General features: G+C 39.3%; 1 protein-coding gene across 1 annotated transcript in view; it reads right to left on the bottom strand.

Moving 5' to 3' along the window:
- Positions 1 to 15,190, bottom strand: part of MUC19 (mucin 19, oligomeric) — a 139,253-nt gene extending 124,063 nt beyond the window's left edge. The window contains exons 1-2 of the mRNA XM_042948292.1: positions 15,006 to 15,190; positions 8,984 to 9,117 (exon numbers count right to left, since the gene is read on the bottom strand). Of these exons, the coding sequence (XP_042804226.1) occupies positions 8,984 to 9,117; positions 15,006 to 15,190 (319 nt within the window). The remainder of the gene's footprint in view (positions 1 to 8,983; positions 9,118 to 15,005) is intronic.
- Between the last annotated feature and the right edge of the window lie 363 nt (positions 15,191 to 15,553).

The raw sequence follows: 15,553 nt of genomic DNA, 5'->3' as shown, positions 1-15,553 counted from the left end.
TTTGCCTACCAATATATTATTAGGTATTTCCTTGCAGAAATATATAATTATCACATAGGTATAAGTATAGGAGCAGATATACTAAGACATACAATGCACTACTATTACTGTAATGCTTTATTACTCACAAGGACACATGATATTCCAATGATCTACATGTTTACCATGACCTTTATCATAAAGTATATAAATAACTAGAAGACATGAAAATGAGAACAAAAGAAAAAGAATGTTATAGAACAAAAATAAAATTAAATAGAAAATACCACCCATGAATTATACATGTAGATATTCTAGGGTAGGAGGAGGAAGTTCAAGTCATGGTCTTGAGGTCTAGTCCATGCTGAGCAGGGTAGAGATGACTGACCATCAAAGGTGGACCTGAAACATAGAAGGGCCAACTCCAAAGCTTTGATGATGTCTCTGTTTCTCATCTGCTCCCAATCACCGTCAAGGAACGGTTTCAGTACATTTGTGGGGAACATAGCATAATGTATAAACTTGTCAAATTACTAGGTTGTAAACATGAAACTAATGTAACATTGTGTGTCCACTATCCTCAAATAAAATAAAAAAAGAAAAGGATTTCAGTAGCCAAAGGGAAAACAATTCTCAGTTAATCTCTCCAGAAAAGCAGAAAAATCCCAGGAAAAGGGGAAAACTATGGATAAGCATCCCTTTCCTTCCCCTTTATCCACTCATTCTCAACTAACCTGAAGGAAATAAATGAGCCCTGCATTCTCAGGGGGCTTTACCAATATAGAGTGAATGCTTTTATTCATGTGTTTCCTGTCCTCATCAAATCTTAGTTTACTAAGTGATTCCTTAAGTCATTTTGAAACAGGACAGAATTCAACAGGTTTAAATATTTTAAATGCATTCTCCTGTTTAAGGTAATGCATTTACTGAAGGCCATGCATTTTTTAATCTGACATCAGTGCAGTATCAGAGTTTTCTTCATGGGGCAGGGATTTGAGGGTGGGCAAACAATAGACTTAGGAGTGCTGTGGAGAGGACGCACTCCAAGAACAGAAGAGGAGGTAACAGGTTGGAGGGGCTAAAGACCGACTTCGCTGACTTTGTCCAAACCCCAGCTCTGACCATTTAAATACTTTGCAGATAAAGACTGTGTATTGAAGATTTTTCTCCAACACAGAAAAAAAAAAGTATAGTTAAGGGGCAACGTTTCCCTTTTGACATTTATGTATTTGTTGTTTAATCATACATGACTGCATTGTGAAGGAGATGTGGTCTTAGAGAGCCCATTTCTCAGATTATCATTATAACATTATTATTCTGCTATGTGTCAACAGTGGCCTACATAGACCAGAAGGGAATAAACTTACTTTGAGACTTTGGGGTAACTAAGAATACATGCAAGATGGGAACTTTTCCATAAACAGAGTTCGGCTGAAATGCTATGGAAGCTCGAAGGAAGGTGGCATTCTTTTAGCTTGTGAGAATCAGGGAAAATTCCATGGAGAGGGTAGTCTAAGGACTGAACCTGAGAAAAGTAGATAAAACCTGGACATGCAGAATCACGGAGGATTCCAAGTGGAACATGCATTATGAAAAAGTCAAATGCAATTTCAAGCATTCTAATGTCTTGTCACCCACTTCTCTTTCTAGGTCACTCATTCTAGTAGTGCGATTCCAAGAATCTGCTGGTTCTCCTGGGGCCTACAATCCATTGATCCTGCTTCATTTCATTTATCCTCACTCCTCTCAACAATTCAAGTACCCTCATACTTGGCTTACATTCTACAGGGAGTTATTATCATCATTCCCTTGCATGTGCTCTTAATTCCATTGAGTCCCCCCACCCCACCCCGCCCTGTGTTTGCTTTCTTGGCAAAACCCCAACCATGGTTTAAATTAAACTCATTTCCTTTCCCTACCTAAACCATGCAGATGAACATGACAGTACAAAAATATAGTCATGCTAATTGTCTCTCTTAAATCTATTACCCCAAATGGGCCCTTAAGATAGTCAGGCACTTATATTTTCTAGTCTATTTGCTTTCACACTCTTCATATTTTCTCTTCTCTTCTCTTATATCCAATGCCTCCTTTCCATCTTCCCTCTCAGTTAATGACCCTACTTCCAATTTTACTGAGCAAATATAAGCCATCAAAGGAGAAACTCTATAAACTCCCATCCCCAAGTATATCCATCTACTGGTGTCTGGACCCTGTTCTGCCTGCCTTCTCGTTAATACACAAGAAGTCTCTGTGCCAGCATGGAAGGTCAATGCTCCCATTTGCACACTGGATTCCCTCCAAGAACATTAATGCCAGTAATTTGTTCACCTCTGTCCACATCACTAAGGCTTCTTTTCTCTTTTGGATTAATTCCAACAGTATAAATACTTGCTGTTATTTGTTCTTACTAAGAAAAATAAATATAACAAAAATTAACTTTATGGTATCTGAACTATATCTTGATGAAGCTATTTTTTAAAAAAAAAGTTGTTGAATTTACTTCCCTCCCTGCTCTTTTCCCATTTCTCTTCTCCCCTTAATTGTTTGACTTCACAAGAGTTACTGGTGTTCACTGACCCCAGTTCCTGATTTCTCATTCTCCCATGACCCATTAAGCTCTCACTCCATTATGGCACAAAACTAAAGAGCACAGGTGATCTTTTGTGAATCCAGTGGGGAGTAGTCAGTCTTCATTTTATTGACGTCTCAACATTTGATGCATGGTTGATCAATTCTTCCTTCTTAGAACACTTTGATTTCTGCAGTTTCCATGGTTTTCCTTCTTCCTTTGCTGCTCCCTCTCATTCTCCTCTGCTGAATCCTCCTCATTTCCAGCACTTCTGAACATGAAGGCTTGAGACTCAGTTTTGGAGCTCTTCTTTTTCTCTAGACACTTCACTCTCTTGGTGATTGTACCCAAGTTCTATGGATTTACATACCACTCAGATAGTCATGACCTCCAGGTTTATAAATCCAGCCCTGGACTATTCCCCTGTCTCCAGGCTTATTTTCCACATCTTCACCTGTGTGTCTAATAGGCAACTACACTTAATGTGCCCAGAATGAAACTCCAAACTCTCCTTCCACAAATGTGCTTCTCCCAGTGTCCTCTTTATCTCAGTTAATTGGGTTACCTCCCCCAAAATGTATAGCCATTCTTGAATTTTCATTTTCTTTCACCATCCCTCCCACGCACACCTATTGCATCAGAAAATCCTGTTGATTCTCAATTTAAAATACACCCAGACTAAAATCTCACCCACCTCCTCTGCTTCCCCTCATTCAGGCCACCAGCACCTCTGACCTAGATTACTACCGTGGACTTCCAGCTAGTTTTCATTTTATAATCTCAGAACATCAGCCAGCATGGTCCTGTGCAAACTGACTCATACTATGTATTCTTCTACTCAAAACCCTGCAGGGACCACCCCCCCCTCACCAAATAAAACCAGCACTATGGTCTCCACGACCCTACTCCATCAGCCCCAATGCTGATCTCACCTCCTGCCTGCTTGCTCTCACTCTCCCTGTTCCAAACTGTGCTGTCACACTTTGCTCAGAGGCCTCTGTGCTGTCACTGTTGCTCACTAGACAGTCCTACCTCAGAGCGTCTGCATTTGCTGTCTCTGCTCCCTGGAATACGCTCTCCTCAGGTATCCACAGAATGTGCTCTTTCACCTCATTAAAACTTGCATTTTAATGACATACTTTGCAAATAGCTAGTATCCACTTCAACATGCTGTAATTATTTTTCCACCAAAATAACCTTTTTTAGGGTTATGATTAAACTTTAGCCTTAGTGAGTTAAAGCCTATCTATATATAAAAGTTCTTAAATATGGATAGTTTGCATATGTTTTAAACAGATGTCCAAAAAGATAGTTACATAACATAATCCTTTGGCACCATCAATGTTTTATACTATTAAAACTAAATATTTTAATTTCAAAACAAATTAATGCTCTTTTAAATGTCTTCTAAGTCATTTAATATGCCTATATAATTGCTAATTCTTCCCATAGATATCACTTCCTCATCTCATTTAAGTCTTTAAAAACCAGCTTCACATGGACACCTTCTCTGAATACTTTACAAACCTCACCGAACAGCACTTCTTCCCTCTAATCTCCTTTCTTTCTTGTTTTCTTTCTTTCTTTCCTTTCTTTCCTTTTTTTCCTTCTCTTTCTTTCCTTCTTTTCCTTTCTTTTTTTCTGTTTCTTTCTTTCTTTTCTTTCTTTCTCTGAGAGAGAGGGGGAGAGAGCATAAGGGAGAAGCAGAGGAAGAGGGGGAGAGAATCTTAAGCAGCTTCCACACCCAGCAAGGAGCCCCATGAGGGGCTCAATCTCCCCACCATGAGATCATGACCTGTCCTCTACTCTCTGTTCTATTTTTCTCCATAGCTTTTACCACCATCTAATGTATATTTTTAATTAATCTGTTTAATACATTTAATTATTGTCTGTCTTTAGAACTAGAATTTTTTAACGTTTATTTATTTATTTTTGAGAGGGGGCGGGGAGGGCAGAGAGAGAGACAGAGAGAGAGAGAGAGGGAGACATAGAAACCAAAGCAGGCTCCAGACTCTGAGCTGTTGGCACAGAGTTCGATGTGGGGCTTGAATACATGGACCACGAGATCATGACTGAGCTAAAGTCAGATGCTTAACTGACTGAGCCACCCTAGCTTGATCTAGAATTTAAATTCAATTAGGACAGGGATTTTTATGTGTTTTCTTGGCTGCAGAGTCCCAGTGCCTAGAAAAGAGCTTGGAACATGCTAGGTACTCACTAAATATTGAATAAGTAATTTAAGGAATAACTTATTGCGGTCAAAAATAAAGATTACATTAAATAATAATGGCAATAATAATGATAAACACATTTTAGTATTGAAGCCCTTTATAAAGAGATTTACTTCAATATAATATATTGAGTTAGACACAGTAACAGTAAAACTGGGGAAATACTGATGGTTAGGAAAAAGTTACCACCATTTGAAACTTCTAGTCCAGATTCACCCTCAATTATTATAAGGGGAAAATGCCCTAACAGCTGTGTTTTGTTTCATTTCACCAGCTCAGTTGCCTGTAGTAAAATAAATAGTCCAAAGTCCTAGATCTTTTTCACTATCATGTTAATAACTACCGAAGAAATTGGGTTTATAGTTGTGAGAAGGTGGAGGCGGGACAGTAAAGTATCCTCCACCCTAAGAAACTACTTTAAGACCGAGAAGTGAAGCAAGCTGCTTCGATACATTGACAGGGTCAGTCAGGGTGACTTACTGAAGTGGAAGCAGGCAACCCCAGCGTTGTGCAGCTATTCTCAGCCCAGTTTGGACCGTGATCCACAGTTTTTGTAAAGCAAGGGGCATTGGGATGAAGCCAACAGGTAGTTATCTAAAATGGGAACTCCTGTGCACAGGTCATCTCTATTAGTTATCTAAAGTGGTGTTTTCTGTGCGCCACTTTAGGGAAGATCAGAACAAGCCTTCCTTCACTCAGGTCAGGGCACACATTAATCTCCAAGGGGCCTGGAACACGTAGCCCCAGGGAGATCATTGTGAGGGCATGAACAAGATGGAGTCAGTGTTGTCTGCACTCCCAAAACCATGTCCCTGAAAGCCAAGAAGACAATAAAATGCCAATATACTAGATTCATATTGATTGCCTCTCCATGAGTTTTTTTTAACGTTTTTTAATATTTATTGATTTTTGAGAGAGAGACAGAGCATGAGCTGGGTAGGGGAAGACAGACAGAGAGAGAGAGACAGAGAGAGACAGAGAGAGAGAGAGACAGAGAGACAGAATCCGAAGGAGGCTCCAGCCTCTGAGCTGTCAGCACAGAGCCCATCATGGGGCTTGAACCCACAGACCAAGAGATCATGGCCTGAGCCAAACTCGAATGCTTAACCGATAGAACCACACAGGCGCCCCAGTTTTATTTATTTTTGGGAGAGCGCAAGCTGGGGTGGGGCAGAGAGAGGGGGACAGAGGATCCTTCAGGCTCTGCGGTGATAGCTACAAATGACGTTTTCTGGATTCTAGTGCTTCTGTCCTCCCCAAGCCACTCCTTTCAAGACTACACTGCAGGTTTTCTTTTTTGCCTTCTAAAATTTTAAAGTATCCATGATTGATATTACTATAAGAGAACAGTTTTAAAATGAATTAAAACTACCAACTTGGCAAATGTTGAAGAGGATTCTTAGAAAGAAATTAAGTTTTCCAGGAGGCTGGCTCATTTTAGTTCTGGAATTTTTCATTAGTTAGCTTGTATTTTATAAGGAAATTAAACACTTTAACTCTTTTGTAACAACATACCCATCAGATAAAACCATCTAATAATATTAAAACATGTATTGCATAACAACAGTACATAGTGCAAAAGCATATCCACCAAAAAGAACAATAGTCAAATGTTTCCTTCTTGATTTAAAAGGATGTGGCTTAAGTGTCCGTACACTTAATGATATGCTGTCAAAGGAAAAGTCAACAGTTGAAAGAACAATAGCATCAGTATGGGCAAGACAGCTTATTTTTTTTAACTAACAGTTGTACCAGAAGCAAATACAGAAAATGTTAAACAGCATTTATTTGGATTATGGGACAAGAAGTTCCTTACTTTCATATATATTATGGTCTGATATTATATTGGAAAGTTGAGTGTCTGGAAATTTGAAAATTGTTGGGGTGCCTGGGTGTCGCAGTCGGTTAAGCGTCAGACTTCAGCCAGGTCACGATCTCGCGGTCTGTGAGTTCGAGCCCCGCGTCAGGCTCTGGGCTGATGGCTCGGAGCCTGGAGGCTGTTTCCGATTCTGTGTCTCCCTCTCTCTCTGCCCCTCCCCCGTTCATGCTCTGTCTCTCTCTGTCCCAAAAATAAATAAAAAACGTTGAAAAAAATTTTAAAAAAAAGAAAATTGTTGTTATAAGGGAAGTTTCACACCAAGAAAAATAAAAATACAATTAAATTCTTGAATAAATATTATTTAAATTAATATAATTATTTAACGTACATTGTGCTTAACATCAGATATTGATAATAAACAATTTTTCATAGTAAATTACCGCCTTCAATTTAACACCTCAAAATTGTGTATAGTAATAGTTAGCAGGCAGACGAAACTGGTAATATCAGAACAGATTTTCTTTTTATTTTTAATGTTTATTTATTTATTTTGAGGGAGGGACAGAGAGAGCGCATACAAGTGGGAGAGGGGCAGAGAGGTAAAGGGAGAGAGAGAGTCCTAAGCAGGCTCTGCACTGGAGGTTTCCAATGTGGGTCTCGAACTCATCAACTGTTGAAATTATGACCTGAGCTGAAAAAAAGAGTTGGATGCCTAACTGAGCCACCCAGGTGCCCCAGAACAAATGTTCAAATATTGATTTTATAAGAGAGTAAAAAATTATGTCAGGGTTCTGAGTAGGATATGATATTGGCATTGATACAGCTATAGCATCCGCTTTCCTGAGTAAAATTTTAAGAAGAATTTGGACACTGGCCTTCTCTTGATAAGGTGGTCCATAGTAAGTCATATTCCAGACAGTTTTATTATCTATGTTTTCTCTCTGCATTAGTATCACTGAAACGCTTTCCTGTGCTCAACCTAAAGCCCTATTTTTAAACATCACCCTATCATTTGTCCTGCACAATTACCCCCATGGTTATTATATCAATTCCTTCTTTCCAGCTTTCTTCTACTTCTTAACATTCATGGCTGTATTTTCATCCTCATTGTGCCTTCATAGTTACACATTCTTCTCTACCCACTTCAGTTAGCTTTTCATTCTATAAACTGTCTCTAAATGATCATCACATAATGGCTTCATCACGCTCATTTACTTTATTCAGCCCAGATGGATCCTCAGGGACTATCCCCCCACTTTCGATTCCACTGATCATCTCCTTCTTTAAACTATCTATGTCTCTGTCTCTTTCTGTTGTTTCTGAATATGGATGTTTTCCAGAGCCTTTTTCCCCAATATGTTCTCTGCCATCTCATCCTCTTCCCCATTTTGAAATGATGGTGTTAAGAGCTGAATTGCGTCCCCTCAAAAATTCAGATGTTGAAGTTCAATTCTGTAGCACCTCAAAATGTAGCTATAGTTGGAGATAGGGTCTTTAAAGAGGCAATTAAAATAACATGAGGTCATTGAAGTAGACTCTAACCCACTATCACTTGTGTTCTTATAAGAAGAGGAAATTTGAGGCACTCCTGCATGGTTCAGTCGGTTAAGCGTCTGACTTCTCAGGTCAAGATCTCATGGTTCATGAGTTCGAGCCCTATGTCAGGTTCTGTGCTGACAGCTCAGAGCCTGGAACCTGATTCAGATTCTGTGTCTCCATCTCTCTCAGTCCCTCCCCCACTCACCCCTGTCTGTATCTCTCTCTTTCTCTCAAAAAAAATAAACATTTAAAAAAAAATAAGAAAAAAAAAGAAGAGGAAATTTGAACACAGACACATACACAGGAAAGATGGTCAGAGATACAAGGAGAAGATGACAATTTGCAAGCCAAATGTCCTGTCATACTTACAGTTTCCTACACCCTATATATATTTTCACATTTGTTATTATCTCAGATTTTATGTTTCACTATTCACATATTTAAACTTTTAGCTGGTCTCCTGCTCTGAGATGATCCTGAATCTTCTCTCTCATGTCTTATTTCTTGTAGCCTTTGTTTATTTGGACTGTATAATACTGCTTATTGTCTTTAAAAACTTATTTATATTAATTGGCTGATAGAGTAAGTGTATATTCCTTCAGAGAAAATGCCAGTTTCCCTCTTCCAGGTGCCTAACACCACCGGTGGAACTACTTTTGGCAGCAAATCTTCTGATATTTTTTGGAAACACATGTGATGTAAATCTGGTCTATAAATCTATTATGACTTCAGAGTTACAATGGCTCTGATTCTTTTATCACCACCTTGCTATGCTCAACATCAACACAATTTTACTTGGAGGGAAGGGCTGTAAACGTGTGGGATGAGTAGGATCTGGTTTACCTGAGAGTTTACTTCTTTGGGGTTGCAGCTTTGAGGAACGAATCTTTAATTCGACCCCCACATTTGCTAGATCCTCATTTATGTCTTCTGTCCCATATGCTCCATAAGTCCTACAAAACCTCATCCCAATCATGCTGGAATGAACAAATGCATTCAAAGCAATTGGTGACAGATATATGTGTTGTATTACTTTAGAGATGTATAGTGACTTTGGTTATCTCCCATAGATGTTGCTCAATGCCACCCAGAACTGAAAGACACCTTTCCTCGTTGGCTGGGAGCTGGTCAACTTGTCTTAATCCCTTTCCTACAGATGTCTCTGCTCAGAGTGTTGTCATGCTCAAGTTCATTCTGCCCTCTCCAGGCATCCCACATAATGCCTGGTCTACGTGGGTACAAATTTCTTCATGAAGTTAACGGAGGTCCTGTCATGTGTGTGGCACACCCAACTTCTTCCTCTGCCCCATCCTGCTTCCTTTCTACCCACCCCCCATCCATATGTGGACCCGTAAAGTACTCCCTGAAAAACTTCCTGCACAAATTCCTATATCAGAGTTGGCTTGCCAACCTGTGACACATTTTCGCAATTGACTTTTATCTTAATTACGTTCTGGTGAGAGAATAAACTTGTATGATCTCAGCCCTTTAAAATTAAATGATTAAATTAATGGCTTGTGAGCCAGTTTATGGTAAGTTTTTATAAATGTTCTTTGTGTGGTTGAAAAAAAAACACATATGGTAAAGATATAGTTTGCAATATTCTTTTTATTTCCATCATGTCAAAATCGCTCATCGTGCTATTCAAACCTCTGTCCTGATTTGTTCTTCTGTCTAGTTGCTCTATCAATTACTGAGAGAAGTTTGTTAAAATTTCTCATTCTTATGTGTCTAGTTATTTTGTGCAGTTTTGCTAATTTTACTTTATGTATTTGAAAATGTGTGATTATATAAATTCAAATGCATATTTTGCATATATATTTAAAAGTTGCATCTTCAAAATGAATTAAACACTTTGTATCATGAAGTGATCCTCTTTACTTCTAGTAATGATATTTGCCTTAGTGTTTAGTTTGTCTATTAATATAGCTTCCTTGGTTTCATTTTGGTTACCATTTGTGTGTCTGTGTGTATTTCTATTATTTTATTTTCAACATTTATGTATTTTTTTATTTTTAATGTTTATTTATTTTGAGAGTGGGAGAGAGTGAGAGAGAGAGAGAGAAAATGAGCGAGGGAGGGGCAGAGAGAGAGGGCGACACAGAATCTGAAGCAGGTTCCAGGCTCCAAGCTGTCAGCACAGAGCCCGACCCGGGTTTAAACTCATGAGCCAGGAGGTCATGACCTGAGCCAAAGTCAGACGTTTAACGGAATGAGCCATCCAGGTGCCCAACATTTATGTATTTTTAAAATTTAGTTGTATCTCATAGTGAACAGATGGATTTTCATTTCTTATCAAGTCTGAAAAATCTTTTCTTAATTGGATCATCAAGTATATTTACATTTAATGTGAAAACTGATACATTGGATTGTACACCTAGGTTATATTTTTTGTCTGATCTTTTTTAAGATTCTAGTTCACTCATTTCTTGCCTTCATTTGGATTGAAAAATATTTTATTTCTTTTTTTCTCCTCAACTAATTTGTAAATTACACATTCTGTCCTTATTCTTTTAGTGGTTACTCTAGAAAGGACAACACATATCTATTTATCAAAATATAAATCGAAATGCCTTTGCCATCTTCCTTGTCAATTCAAGGACTTTAAGACATTTTTTTAATTTAATCAATAGTTTGAGTGATTTTTTTTCTTAAACTACGGATGATGAGAATTTGGATTGCAGCCCCAGGAAGGAGAACTCTTGGGCTGTCCCCCACAGTGGGAGATGATGGGGCAGTTCTATGCCTGCTTCCCACTTACAAGGAGATGTAGCCCTTCAGTGTCCCTGCCTAATGGAAACAGCCGTCTGTTTGAGTCCTAAGTGTGGGTGTTTTGGGATATATTCTCTGCTCTCCAATCCACTCAAAACTGAGGCATCTGAAGCTCAAGTTCCCTAGGACCATCAAATGCTCCCCCAAGCGAGGGGGACAGCTTTGGTGCTCTGCTTACATCGCTGTGTTCCTACCCTCACTGATAATTCCATACCGTCTTGTCAGATCTTCCTTTTCATCTAAACTTTTTAGTTTTCAACAGGTGGACTTCTCCCAATCATTGCCATATTACTGGAAATGAAGCCAAGGTCAATTTGTTTTCATATTATTTTGATTCACACAAAATCAGTTTCTCCTAGCTGTCATTGAATAAAGGCAGAACAAATACTCAGTGTGTTAGTTGGACGGGATACCAAGTTACTACTTTCTCAGCTGCTGATACCTGCGATACATGATCCACAGGCCACAGTCTGTCACTTAAGCAACTCAACAGAATGAATAATCAGAATATTGTCTCCATATACCAGCTGCAAACTTCAAAACTCACCTTCCTTCCATTAACAAATATAAAGCAGCTAAAAGTTCTTTTAGGTTTGAGGATAAGGAGGATCCGAGAGTACGTTTTTCACAGCTTTATGTGATAGTATTTTTTACTCTTTTACAATGAGGACATTGACACAAAAGAGATTGAACAGGACAGCCAGGATAACAATGAGCCCCAGAGCCCATGCTCCTCACTTCCCCAGTTTCATTAATTCTGATGCACAAAAGGGAAAAAAAAATAATTCTTCTCTCTATATAGACTTATAAGGGAGATTTTCCCATAAGTTTTTGACACACAGGCCTTCAACCAATGATTAAAGATTTAAGTTGAATATGTCTTCACTTTTTCCATAATGTGCAATCACGTTATAAAAATCTTCAGTCAGTATTTCAAATTGTCAATTTTCTTTCCTCCTATTCACATTACCTTGAAAGTGTAAAAATTATTTGAAGAAACAATTGAATAATTTATATTTTGATATTTAAAAAATAAGTCAATACCTGGAAAACCACTTTAATATACAGTGAATAACCCAAAAGGAGGTTGTAAAAAGTAAAATGTCATTATTCAGTGGATGAAGGACTACTTATTTCACTGTAACTGACACATACTAATCATCTTTATGGGAACACCAAAGTGTATAAAATAATTGAGAGCATTTAATGAAGATGTGACTGAGTTGACTTAAAAGCTTAACATAATAGTTCACTTAGGATATTACTACATATTGCTACCACTTATGTTTACTTTTGAAATAAATATGTGTCAATGAAGACATTCTATTTTATGTAGCTAAAACTTGTATTTATCTTTGAAATAAAATCCCTCTTGCTAAATGAAGATACTCCCAGCCTTACTCAAGCATGCTTGACATAAAACTGAAATGATCTCATTTATTTTATAATTCCCTACTGCAAGAAGAAAGAACTGTCTAGAAATTATCAGCAATCCTTAGAACGTTTTGAATGCCAATTTCCCATATGTAATTATGTGCCACAGACATTATGTGCCACAGTCAGTCATGTAGCTCAGATGTAGTAGATACGAAACAGATGAATAGCAAAACCCCATATTGTATGAGAAATCAGAGAGAGGTTATTGTAATGCGTAAAAGTTACATGGAAAAAGCAATTCTGTGCTAAGGCAGAATTTTTATCAGATGAACCTCAACCTCAATGTTCTCTTCTCCCAACCCTACACCCCTCAAAACAACAACAGGATCAATCTTACTCTCTTCGGATGCACAAAACATTATCCAAGCAGCTACAGGCAATTCATGGGAGGAGAGAACATCACAAACCTTATCAATTGCACTGATCAACATAGTAGCAAATTAAGTATGTTTGCAGTTAAAATCATGGATAGTGTTGCACTTAATGTGTTGATTGCAGACAAAGAATAAAAACCCTCATACAGCCCTTTGCAACTCTACTTTTGTTTTGATAAGAGGAAATCTCCTCGCTGTTACAAGCTAACATGTAACTCAGAACAGTGTAACAGAAAACTCTTCAATGGGTCTGCTTCAAAATTAGCTTTTCTGTGTGTGTGATCCTCCCAGATCCTCCACTCTGGCTGGGTGGACACATTCTCTATTTTCCCATAATACTTCCTTTTGTTTGTTTGTTTTAGTTTTTATTTAAATTCCAGTTAGCAAATGTAAAGAAACTAATATTAGTTTCAGGAGTGGAATTTAGTGATTCAACACTTAACACCGGGTGTTCATCACAAATGCATGCCTTAACCCCCATTACCTTTTTAATCCCTCCCCCCACCCACATCCCCTCTGTAACCATCAATTTGTTCTCTATAGTTAAGAGTCTGTTTCTTGGTTTCTCTCTCCTTTTTTTCTCTCCAATGATCATTTGTTTTGTCTCATAATCCTTCTAACACGGCAACATGTTGGTTTGTATTTTCATAAATAAATGTGGATAATAACAACCTCCTCTCAGTGGGGATGGATACATGTAACGAAGCCTCGATCACAGTGACACAAATAAGATAGTCCATGAAATGTGGTTTTCTGAGCCCTACTGCCATGGGACAGTGGATTCTCTGGAGGCCAAGCAGTAGCCCCCACGACCCAGATGCTGATACTTGCTTCCCTCTCCCCACTCTTTGTCTTAGGCCAAGACTCCCCCAAGCAGAGACTCCCCAGTTACCCTGGAAACCAGGGGAAGAGAGAGGACAGCACAGAGGGAAAACCTATCGCTGATCACCAATCACTGCATTCAGACTACAGGCCTGGCTCCCACTTGAAAACTAAGCTGTACTCCAAATACCTTCAAGAATTGGAAGAACCAAGTACCTGTGTACTTTAAAACAGTCATATTCTGAATTGCTACTGGAAACAATGGCGCCAAGGCTGGGACACTGGGAAGATGCAGAATGAGGATTTCAATTTCTCCTGAGATGACACAGTTTAAGAATTTACTATATTGCTGATGAGAAGCATTGGGTTTCCCAACATAGGTGTTAAGCTATCTACAGTGATGAATTACATAAAGATGCAAAGTCTGTTTTAATCTACTCTCATCTGAACATCTGTACATTCACCTTTAATTTAGGAAAATTATCAAGATTTTTTCATACTTTTGCTACTTTTCATTTTAAAGTAGTTCACATATAATCAATAGTTCTTGCCAGAATTAGATTCCAGGGTTCCCTTTTTAAACTTAAACTGTCCCCCCAAAAATATTTTCTAAATACTTATGGGGAGGAGCCAAGATGATGGAACAGCATGGAAGGTTTTTTTGCATCTCACATCCATGAAATACGGCCAGATCATCACTAAACCATCCTGCACACCTAGAAAACTGATTTGAGGATTAACACAACAATCTGCACCACCTGAATCACAGAACTCAGCAGGTACGTGGCACAGAGAAGTGAACTGGAGGAGAGAGAAGCCATGGAATGCAGGGAGCCGTTTTTGCATGCTGAGAGAGGACAGACAGGGGGAGAATACGGGAAAAGCACTCCCCCACCCCACCAAAAGCAGCTGGAGAGAAAGTAGAAATGTGGAAATAGCCACAGGGACTGAACTAAAAAGGGAGAGGGGAGAAAGGAGAGAGTTTAAATTCCATTAAGACTCTATAAACAGGGGGAGTGCAGAGTCTGAAACTCTGCAGCTTAATACCTGGCGGTGCTCTGGTGGGAAGGGCGAATCCCCAGGAGCAGAGAGCAAGGTCTTCAGGCCACGCGTGGAGAGGCAGTTCCCCTGCTGGGAGGACATCTGGTAGAGTCTGTGCAGCCCTAGGGGTCCCAGCAGACCCCATAAAACAACCACATTCGCTGGTGCTGGACCAAGGTTGTTACAGGTGAATGAAGCCTGGTGCCCGATGTGTGTTGCGATTTTCCATAATCCTGAAACGCTTCTGCTACACAATTGCGTGAAAGTTTTCTGAGGCGGGCTGGCACTTAGCCGCAGTCTCTGGACATCGGCAGCAGCATGGTCCCGCAAATGTTCCTGAGTGCGGCCGGCACCCAGTCATTGCTCCAATGGACCCTCCCGCAGAGGGTCAGAAAGGGTCAAAACCGCAGTCCCCTCACCCGAAGTGAGGGGTGGGGAAACACAGCCGCATCTGATATAAAAGGAGGGAGGTGCCGCCTGGCAATCTGACAGCTTGGTCACAAACAGTGTAAAAGCAGGTAGTGGACTGAAGCTGGAGACAAAGAATGAGTACGCGATTGCTGATCGGGGAGAATAGAGCTCCCGTACTAGAGACTGACGCCATTTTCACCTCTCCCGCGCAAGCGCATACACACCTACGAGCGCCACAATCCACCACAGTAAGCTAAGCAGCGCCATCTAGTGGGTAACGGAGCCGTTACACTAAGCCCGCCCAACTGGGCCAAACTCTACCCTGGAGAACACAGGTCTCCCCGCCTGCTTAGTTTACAGACTATCAAGTGTTTCATTGTTTGACTTCTAGGAGAAAACAATGTAATTTCAATCGTATTTCAGTCTGTTCGCTAGCCCATCTATTCATTTTTTTTCTTTTTAATTTCTTTTTCTTGAATATAGAAAGAGAAAAAATTTTTATTTCAATTTTTATTAAAACTATTTTTTTCTTTTTTATACTATATTTTTTACTTTT

The sequence above is a fragment of the Panthera leo genome, chromosome B4, assembly GCF_018350215.1.
Source record: "Panthera leo isolate Ple1 chromosome B4, P.leo_Ple1_pat1.1, whole genome shotgun sequence".
NCBI classification, from domain to species: Eukaryota; Metazoa; Chordata; class Mammalia; order Carnivora; family Felidae; genus Panthera; species Panthera leo.
This window is presented reverse-complemented; position numbering and strand designations above follow the sequence as displayed.